At 33.3% G+C, this 10,879-nt stretch overlaps 1 protein-coding gene across 1 annotated transcript in view; it reads right to left on the bottom strand.

Moving 5' to 3' along the window:
- Positions 1–125: 125 nt before the first annotated feature.
- LOC117102249 (probable ATP-dependent RNA helicase DDX58) overlaps positions 126–10,879 on the bottom strand; it is a 12,614-nt gene continuing 1,860 nt past the window's right edge. The window contains exons 2-15 of the mRNA XM_033242472.1: positions 10,143–10,283; positions 8,364–8,696; positions 7,617–7,706; positions 7,199–7,288; positions 6,764–7,023; positions 5,927–6,157; positions 5,501–5,600; positions 4,918–5,049; positions 4,693–4,809; positions 3,862–4,028; positions 3,429–3,573; positions 2,944–3,168; positions 2,219–2,386; positions 126–1,115 (exon numbers count right to left, since the gene is read on the bottom strand). Coding sequence (XP_033098363.1) covers positions 487–1,115; positions 2,219–2,386; positions 2,944–3,168; positions 3,429–3,573; positions 3,862–4,028; positions 4,693–4,809; positions 4,918–5,049; positions 5,501–5,600; positions 5,927–6,157; positions 6,764–7,023; positions 7,199–7,288; positions 7,617–7,706; positions 8,364–8,696; positions 10,143–10,283 — 2,828 coding nt within the window. The 3' untranslated portion in view covers positions 126–486. The remainder of the gene's footprint in view (positions 1,116–2,218; positions 2,387–2,943; positions 3,169–3,428; positions 3,574–3,861; positions 4,029–4,692; positions 4,810–4,917; positions 5,050–5,500; positions 5,601–5,926; positions 6,158–6,763; positions 7,024–7,198; positions 7,289–7,616; positions 7,707–8,363; positions 8,697–10,142; positions 10,284–10,879) is intronic.

Here is a 10,879-nt window from a genome sequence, read left to right as displayed (position 1 = left end):
AAAAACAAAAAAATTATATCTGTACCTTATGTGCAGTAGGTGTGACTATGCAATACCCTCTATAATACAGTACAGTAGGTGCTGTCTCTTATACACATCTAGATGTGTATAAGAGACAGCTATTACCCGAAAGTATATTTTTAATGTATTCGAGGTAAAAACTAATGCAATCTACTAAAATTTGTAACATAATCTACATCAAACTTCACTTTTATAATATAATATCATTATACATTATTGATTGTATAAAATAATAATTTGTTCTGTATTATTAGCTCCCATTGTTTTTAATTATACTAACAAATGACAGGGATCACTAATATTACAACAATATCACTACAGTGAATCAGCGGGGCATCTAGCAGGTCATTCAACCTTGAGAAAAGGTGATGAAACGTCCCCCCCCCCAAAGATATTGCTTCGTTAAATTTAAGAAAATTATAATGAAACAATATCACTACTTCTTTAGTATGACTAATAGTATGACTACACACTCCAGTCAGAATTCGTACTCTTAAATTCTAGTATATCCAATTTCTCCACTTTAAACGGAGAGTCTTTCCATTTTCTCTGAGTAGTTTTTCTTCCATTAGCGCATTTTTCTAATATGAAGCTTACAATTTTGATAACTGCAAAGTTAGTGTTACTAATAGTAACCATAATTCCCCAATCAAAGCTACAGTTTTTGCAGAAAACCTTCCCGTACTTGTAAGTATCATCGCCTATTTCCCTAGCCTTTGGGTGTTTCTCTGTACGAATTCTTTCTCGGTAGAACTCCTCGTCAGTAATCAGGTGATTGGAATCATTGAATACTTTAATATCATATGAAAAACACGCAAAGGCTGAACATTTACCGCAGAACAATTTGTAGGCTTCAATTGTCCTACGTTCTCTTTTCTCCATTTCAAGTTTTTCCATTCTGATTCGGTCATTTACATCTATCTGCTGTAAAACCCTCAGATCTGCTTTAAGTTCTTCTGTTGGGATTTTCGACAATGTGCGGACACTCTTTATCATGTACAAGTCCCGGACTTTGTTGGCCTGATCTTTTTTTTCAAAATCAAACTCAGTGGAAGCGATCATGTAAAACTTACTGTTCTTTTTGCGAATTCTCCCTGAAATATAAAAAAGGGGGAAAAACACATAAAAACAGTCACAGCTTATACTATCAATGTATTTTACTAGACCTATGGTAACATAAAATTAATAACCCATAAAATAACAAGATTAACAACATTATTAACTACACTTAATCTTCTGTTCATACAACAGAACATAGGGCTATTCCTCATTGTCATAATGAGAAGTGATGTTGAAATTGTAACAACAAGTCTGAAGTAAAAACAAAAATACTAATATTATAAAGAAAATGATAAGTTAAAAACAAAAACCATGGAAACCAACTCAGCGACTGAGGTTAGTGGATCATGACAAACTATTCTGGAAAGTTTCATTTAGATATTTATTTTGAGATATTTAGGCCTGTTACATTAGCAATTTAAATGGCCCTCAAATTCACACCCGATTTTTGATCGTCACCAAAGTTTTCTGTTGATTCGTTTTTTAAATGTGTGGGGTGTTTCCGTTAAAATCCCTTTAAATCCATCCATGCTTCCCAAACTATGGGTATTTTGCATTGGGTCGCGAGCAGATTTTAAAAAAAAAAAAAAAAAAAAAAAAATATTTTTAGGTGAATCCTCATTAGAACAATATTTTATTATATGCCCACAATTAATATTCTGAAATATATGACGACTTATTTCTGTTATTTCTGTTGCCGTTTACCACAACATCACTGTAAAGCTAAGTTTTCAACTGTTTAAAAACAGTTTATAGAAATAAACTGAAAACAGAAAATTACTGTCAGGTGACCAAAAAATAACATTATCCAAATGAATTTCAAATGTGTAACTATTGCAAGTGCAAACAATATGCCTAATACACCAAACCAAAAAAAAACCATGTCATGCATTTTGGTTGATAAGATTATACAGTGTTAACCACAGGGTTAAACTTCAAATAGGCCTATATAATTCACAAGTTGAAAATATTTTGTGGAAAAGATCGGAAAAGATCCAAGCATTGAAAGTGACCAAATGACCGGGTGGAAACCCCAGTGTAAAAGATAGGAAAAATCAGAACAAAAACAATGGCTTTTCCTGCTACTGCTAGGAAAAGCCAATAATAATATAATATTAACGAAATATAGTAAGTTTACCTTTAGCTTGCTTACGACCAACGTCGCTACTCATGTAGTTGTAGCGGAAAACCATGTTGCAATCTGGGACATCTGTACCCTCCTCCACAACATTTGTTCCAACAAGTATGTTGCAACCGTCACTCTTGAAATTCTGTAAAACTGCTTGCTGTTGATCAGAAGTCATTTCTGTAAAACATTAAATTGGACTTTAGAAATTCTACATTAAAACAAATTGATTGATATGTACAGTAGGTGTTGTCTTTTGGTTTATTTATTTTTTTATAGGGGGGGGGGACTCCTTTAAACCCTTAGTCATATAGAGCTATCCCTTCTTTCCATATTTCAATTGATTATTGTTCGCTATTTGTTTTTGTGAATGTTCCCTATTTTGTAATCGTTGGTTACAGACGATGAAGTATTACGACAGTGATGCATATGCGAGTAAATAGGGTGCCAATGAAAGAGATGATATTGGTGATAAACAATATGTTGTCACATAAATCATCTGAGAATGCGACATCTTCATCCAAAACGCTATGTCTGTACAGATGGCCACGGATGAGTTCTAGGTTCAAGCATTTCGTAAAATATTACATCACAACGTATAGCAATATTTCTCCTACTAGAGTATAAAAAACTAAGATAATAAAACAAAAGTGAAAAGTAGAAAGTGCCATCAATAGTATTCACACTAGTAAATATAAAGTATTTACGAATATCTTTGCCATTAACGTTCAACTCACCACTTGATCCAAATATCTTTTCTGGTTTAAGAAATTCTGAAAGTATTTCGTTTTCTTCAATCCAACTGTGCATTGCATCGACTGTAACACGTTTCGTGCAGAAAATTATGGCATGCGAAGCGGGTTTCGACCGAAATTCACCAGTTAGGATCTCTTGCAGTTTAGTCAAAAGTGGGTTCTCGTATCTTGAACGTCCACTGACGAAATCCAGCTCCTTTTCTCTGTCTAATAAATAAGAAAAAGAACACTATTATATCATATCCAGCATACAGAACAGCAGTATTATTAGTAATATCATAAACTTAATGTTTTGATTTCATTGTGATCGAAAACTTTCGATTGATTCGACAACTTGCAGTTGTGAGAACACAAAATATTCTGGTGTTTGCCACGATCTTAAGAATTTAAGATTGAAAGGCGGGCATCATAACCATCAAGCAACTCATCCACTTCAGTAATTACTATTATTATAATGAATATCTTACTCTCAAAAAGCTGTATAAGATCCTTATCAACATTGTTGAATCCTTCCGAACGCGTTTCTTTCTCTGTTTTGATGAATTCCTTAATTAGATTGAGAGCGTCTTTAATTCTGCATATTTTATTCATCTTCAGAGCATCATTGTATACCTGAAAACACGTACATACACGTGATTAATATCTTCACAAAAAGGAATAGGTCATTTAGAGTTATAATTTTCAAACGATAAACTGTTGCTTTATACGGCTTGTATTATGATTTTCATTATTATTAACTGTATTACGTACTAGCGTCTTGTATTTCACTCCTGTAGTTTCTGTGCCCAGCAAAACAAATTCTATATGATTTATATGCATTAAAATAAATAATAGTGAATTTATAATTCCTGGAAATATGTGATATACATCGATAGCTTAAATTTAGTATCCAATATTTACCCTCAAATAGTGTCCCCCAGTTCTCAGCAATCGTAAGAGGGCGTCATCATCTTTAACTGACTCTGGGCAAGTGGTTCTGAAAGTTTCAACTCTTTGTTCATAAGCACTTGATCCTTTGACGCACTCAGTGAACTTTAATAAGTCCAAAAGTGTCTGAGGTACTTTCTCTACAAAGGTAAATAAAATTCAGCATTATGTTTAAATTAAAACTTGTTAGTAAAAACAGTAGGCCTACAGTAGAAAGGTGGCTTGTCAAAAAAGTGTTAGTAAAAACAGTACAGTAAAAAGTTGGTTTGTGCATGATGTTTGACCAAATTAAACATGTTTATTTCCGTTCGGGTCCTACATAATCACATTGAATGACTTCAAGTTAGTTGTTCTGTGTACTTGTTTGGTTTGATTTGATTAGGCTTACTCCAATTAGTTCATAAAATGCATCTATATAAACAATTAATAAATCCCGTGGACAGAGACATTACATAAATACAGTAAAAGTAAAGTAATTGAAACTAGATTACTAATCAAAATACAGGTGTCCCTCCAATTAAAGACCGCTTTTGGGACTGGGGTGTCCATGCTCTTTAGCAGCTTTGGTCTCTAATTAAAATAATAACATTAAAACACATTTGTTAATATGTGACCACAGAAAAGTGGTCTTTAATTGGAAGTGGTCTTTAATTAAGGATGTCTTTAATAAAGGGAGACCTGTAAAAACTTTTGACAAGAAGTAATAATTAGGCTACTATATTTTTCGAAATCTTTTACTTTAGGAGGCATGCTACTGAGATGAAACGCAATAAATCAAGTAGAGATAAATGAATAGATACTAACTCATTTTTTTTATCACCTCTTCTTTTAGCATCGTTTCAATCTCAACCATGATACCTTCTATTTCGATTTTAAACGGATCATCGTCATCTGAACGGGGTTCCACTAAAATCGGATCAACTAAAATAAGATAATATTATATAATTAGGTTGAAGAACAAGCTGCACATGTGATCAACATTAATATTCATATTATGCCATTTTACTAAATTTTAGAGTAAAGTCCTACTTTCTTCTGGTGGATTAACAAACTTTCGATATTCCTCATCCTCTTCATTTGGTATGGAAACAGCTTCCACATCAAGATTTGCAAAAATCTTTTTTGCGTATTCGTCAGATTTTTGTTGACTGAAAGCTTTTCCTGTCATAATATATATGCACATATATATATATATATATACATATATATATGTATATAGGCCTATATATAAGATGTGTATAAGAGACAGGGCAAGTATAGGCCATTATTAATTTTGCAAAAGACAAACCTAAAAAAGGGTAATATTTAAAGTTGACATTTTATTAGCAAAAATTTGAATGCGTAGAAGTTTACTTTCAACATGTTGCTGGTTCATTTTGTTATTAGCTCATCGAAAATCTTGCAACTCGCGTATTAAATATTACTCGGCCTGTTATACTTTTATTAATGTTTTTGTTGTTGTTGATGGTACTACTTTCAATTTGCATGATGTTATTATTATTATTATTATTATTATTATTATTATTATTATTATTATTATTATTATTATTATTGTTACTGCATTTAATATTACAGTTACTTTATATTATTATTTTATAATATTATTGATTACCAATATAATCAGCATACAATACCTGTGGTAACGTAGCTCTTCCATTCTCAATTTTTGCTTTGCGATACCTTGCCATTATTTCGTTGTATGGATTCTGGCCCTAAAAAAATGATTTTAGCATTACTGTACTACAATTAGTAAATAATTTACTAATAACAATAATGATGATAATAATAATAATAGTAGTAATAATAATAATAATAATAATAACAATAATAATAATAATAATAATAACAATAATAATAATAATAACAACAACAATAATAATAATAATAATAATAATAATAATAATATTATTATTATTATTATTATTTATTATTATTATTAAACTATTTACTAATGAGGGAGAGACATTGTTGTATTTCAGAATTAAACCGATACATAATGTTGTTTATCAAATTTAGTGAGCATGTGATATTTCCTTACATGACAATGGTGACACTCATCAAATACGAGCATTGTGAAATCGTCAATGGTGACGTCATTTTTCTGAAGCGCGTTCACTACCATCTGCGCTGTTAGGAAGATGATGTCATTGTTTTCAACTACAATTTTCAACGACTTGAGTGGTGCTGTTTCACCAATCAAGTAACAAAGTTTCAGTGTACTCTGCAGGTAACTCTGGAACAAGTCATGCTGCTGTGATGCCAAATTTGTCTAAAGAATAAAACAAGAACATTTATTTTCGTTACTCAAATTGTCCTATTAATAATGTACACATAATAATATATTGACACTGTGACATATATTGACATTTACAACTGTGGCACCCAAGAGGTGCGTAAATCAAAACAATTATTAACTTAAATAATAACTAACAACTCAAATAAAAAATACATTATGAAACAGCTTAAAACTACTTGTATATACATATATATTGTATATCATATATAATATATATGCATATATATATATATACATATATATATATATATACATATATATATGTATATAGGCCTATATATATATATATATATATATATATATATATATAGATACATATATACACACATATTTATATACACGCACCCACATATATTATAATAAGACGAGGAAGGAAAAAATAATAGGCATTTGACGTCACAACCGCACATTTGTGGCATCAAACACACAACCACATGTGCGTGTGTTTTGTGTGTCTACAATGTTCATTATCCACAATATTAAGGAATTTTCAAACTATTTGATGTTGGCGTTGAAAACAGCCATAGATCGATCAACATTGCAAATTCATGTTTAAAATGTACAGAAAACTTTTATTACCGTGCTTACGAGAAAGAGAACCTTTTTAGGCTTCTTCTCAACTGGTACCACTCCGCCACTAGTATCCGGGTTGTCCGACAGCTCGTTAGACGCTTGTCCATTTTTAAAATGCTCATTGATGAAATGAACAGCTACGACCGTTTTCCCGGATCCGGTGTGTGATATAATGATTGTATTTTCTCCGGCAATAACAGGTTTTGCTAACTCTTTCTGGTAATTGCGCAAGTTTAGCTTCTTAGATTCTCCCTTGGCTGCTTTCTCTATATTGTATAAACAGAGTTTATTACAGTATTCATCATGATGATTTGGCGTTTATAATCTTCTACTGTGCCCATCCTTGACGTTTATAAAATTCCATAAATTTTGTAATTGATTTGTATTGATTTATATACCAGTTACGAGGTTTGAACCCGTACCAACTTGTAAAATTCTTACCCTTTCCATCGTCATCTTTTTCAGCTATGCCTACGTCATCCACATCTTTGTCAACAGCTAAAGTTGTGGCTTCACTTTGATTCGTGTCATCTAAAAGGCGATAATCCCCCGAAGAGTTAATATAAGCTTTAGTCTATTTTTTTTCAGTGAAAAAGTTCTATAATTTTTAAAAATAGGCCTACATTTTATTTTATTTTAGCTATGCCTATCGTAAACAGTGGCCAGAAAGAAGAATAGTGGCCAGAAAAAGAAGAATAGTGTATTTCAAGTTGTCCATTTGTTACTTTTACAAAGTCATGTTTCATACATAGATGTATTGAACTGGATTCAGTTCAGATTATCAAAATAGCCTTTTTTTTTGTTCTTTTTTGTTTTGTTTTGTTTTTGTTTTTGTTTTTTTTGGTTTACGGTTTCTTACTATTTGCCTCTTCATGAAACGTCTCTTGGTCTTCATTCTGCGTTTGCTCCGACGAGTCACTCACAGGATTTGGGCAATCTTCTATAGTTTCTATACCAGAACATATTAAAAGAAAGAAAAAAAAAAAAACACCCTTTAAATACCATTTGATACGATAAAAAAAAAATCATGAGCACTGAAATTCAATTTTATATATATTTTTAAAATTATTAGACCTATAGGCCTATTTACTTAAGTTATTTACTTTCAATAGACCTTTTCGGAGTGTCAATGAAACTTAACAACTGACCAATCAGAACAGGGGCAGGAATACGCGCGTGTATCACAAGCACACGACTGTATCCTCATAAACGCACGTGTTTCGGTATGTTTTTAAACGTCGTTTTGTGGGACCTTAGCAACTATATCCAAGGGGCGGAGCTTAGCGGAAAGGACCATTGGAAATTCAGAAAGAGGCCTATAGACCAATTCTTTGCATATGCCTCAATCCTTAAATTTGATTTTCGTAGTAAAACTTTGTAAATCAGCGAAAACTGATTAGTTCCATCTGTGTCCAAAATTTGATACTGTAGTGTGATTCATTCGAGCATCTCAAGTGTTTAGGCCTATATTGATTTTTTAAAGGCTTATTGTGGGCACTGGTATTTTTCGTAATATAATAATGGCGTCACGTGGAATACACTACGCATGTGTGGCCGAAAACAGTCACGTTGTCGCGCAAATCAAAAGTTCTTTAGTGTACCTTACCTTCGTCTGGGGGTCGTAAATAATTTGCCAATTCGGTGTAATTATTAGCCAGAAGTGCAGTAATTAACTCTTTAAACCATTCGTCTCCTCCGCGTTGAATGCACTCAAGGAGCTCCATTGTTGCTTCTGTATCGCACCGATGATCTATGATTTGATTGATGCGTTGCTTATCTTCGGTGGATAAAGATTTTAGGTGTGGAAGAAGGTCCCTTGGGATGACATTCGCCAACAACGATGGCACACAGGCTCTAAGAAGGCCCTTGTATGGGGACATATCTTCAAACTTCTTGAAACCCGTAATGTATTTCTGGATTTCTTTATTTTTCGGAGTTTCTGCAATAAGGAGAAAACTTAATAATCTACTTATCAAATAAGTATTGATGAACTGATACCATGGAATCCTACTGAGGAAATCTTTTTTATTTAAATTTCATTTTTATTCCACCTTCCAATCCAATCCAATATCAGCTCAAAATAAATACATGAAAAAAATTATAATACAGTTTAATTACTATGATTGCATGCAGGGCAAGTCACACCAAGGCGGTTCTGCTTCTTAATCTTAAGGTCGGAAGCTGAATCCCTCGCTGTGAATTCCGCGTGTGTCCTTTGGCAAGGCACTTTATATTTATCTCTCTCCACCCAGGAATACAAGTGGGTACCTGGTAGGTTCAAACACAAAATTACAGCTGCAACATTATGGAATTCACCCTAGCGACATGAGTTTGTCAGGGGCGGATCCAGAAATGTCCAAAAGGGGGGGGGGGCCGGAAGGGGGGCCGAAAGTTGGGCCGATTGAGACAACACCGTCGTGGGGGGTTCGCATGCCCCCGCGAAATTTTTGTGTTCTAGACGCCCGAACACTTTGGGGCGTTCTGGGCTATCAGTTTTTTCTTTTCCTTCCCTTTTTTCTTTCTTTTTTCTTTTTTTTTTCCCCCCAAAAGGGGGGGCCGGGGCCGGGCCGGCACCCCCCCCCTAAATCCGCCCCTGTTTGTGTTCCATATGCGCTTTATCCAATGACCGCGGTAATAATGTTAAACAGATAGAGGTCTTTGCGCTCTATAAATCGACAATTATTGTTATTACTAATGTCAAATAACCTGCATACCACAACTAACCAAACTGTGCATCCTAGGGTAGGGAAGTTTTTCCACTAAGGTCCTAATGAACCGCACATCCCCAGATCCTAACTCAACTATGCACCACAGGGTCAGACGACTTTACTAAGGTTCCAGAGACACGGAAACTCACCATATTGACCTATAAATATTGTATAAGCAGAATTTAACAGAATGAAACAAAAGAATCTACAGACTTGGTAGACATCAGAAGACATGACTGCTTATGTGTTCATTGACATATTATTAAACCAAACCCAGGCATTAATACTGTTATTAATATACATGAGGTCTATTTACCGACGGAAATTCTAAGTTAAACAGCAGTTTAATTGCAAAGTCAAAATAAAAGAAGAAAAAAAAAAAAAAAAAAAAGAAAAAAAAGAAAAAAAAAAAAAAAGAGAAAGAAAGAAAAATAATTGAAACGCCTCAGAGGTTATTTTCGGGTGTCCAGAAAACAAAAGTTTCGAGGGGGCATGCCCCGGATCCTTTAAGGCTAGTGTTACCTCGATCAGCCCCACTTTTCCCCCCCGCCCCATCTTTTGGACATCTCTGGATCCGCCCCTGAATAGTCCAAACGCAAAATAACAGATTTGTAATATATGATGACGATAATGACAAATGCATCAATTTAGGTATACACTTTTAATTGTTCTCTTACCGTTATCATGTGCCAAGGCATTTAAAAAACTTTTAAACCATCCGTCTTCCTGACAGTCTTCCAAAACATCAAGAATCTTGTCGACAACGTCAGCAGGTGACTTAAGCTCCTTCACTTTCATTACATCAGCCCATTGTTTGTCTAAGATGAAATACAGTGTTTGAACATAATACAGAAATTATAGAGAAATTAAGGAAGATTACAGTAGTAGTAGTAGTAGTAGTAGTAGTAGTAGTTTTAGCAGTAGTAGTAGTAGTAGTAGTAGTAGTAGTAGTAGTAGTAGTAGTAGTAGTAGTAGTAAAAGTAGTAGTAGATAGTAGTAATAGTAGTATAGTAGTAGTAGTAAAAGTAGTAGTAGATAGTAGTAATAGTAGTAGCAGTAGCAGTAGCAATAGCAGTAGGTAGTAGTGGTAGTGGTAGAAGTAATAATAATAGTAATAATAATAATAATAATAATAATAATAATAATAATAATAATAATAATAATAATAATAATAATAATTAAAAATAAGTTCAATCATAAACATTGGATGGATTATCAATTTACCGAGTTAATATCTGGCGTCCCAATTATTGTAAAACTCTGCCTATTATCAAATTTTCTTTGACAAAAAACAGTTGTATGCCTATATATAGTCATGATGTGCCTATATATGGTCATGATGTGATGTCATCATGACCATGGCATATCACTTGGTTTTTTTTTCAAATAAAATTTGATAGTCTGGACAAGGCTT

This window comes from Anneissia japonica, unplaced genomic scaffold, assembly GCF_011630105.1.
Source record: "Anneissia japonica isolate Jap-2015-1 unplaced genomic scaffold, ASM1163010v1 scaffold165_len1371125_cov188, whole genome shotgun sequence".
Taxonomy (NCBI): Eukaryota; Metazoa; Echinodermata; class Crinoidea; order Comatulida; family Comatulidae; genus Anneissia; species Anneissia japonica.
This window is presented reverse-complemented; position numbering and strand designations above follow the sequence as displayed.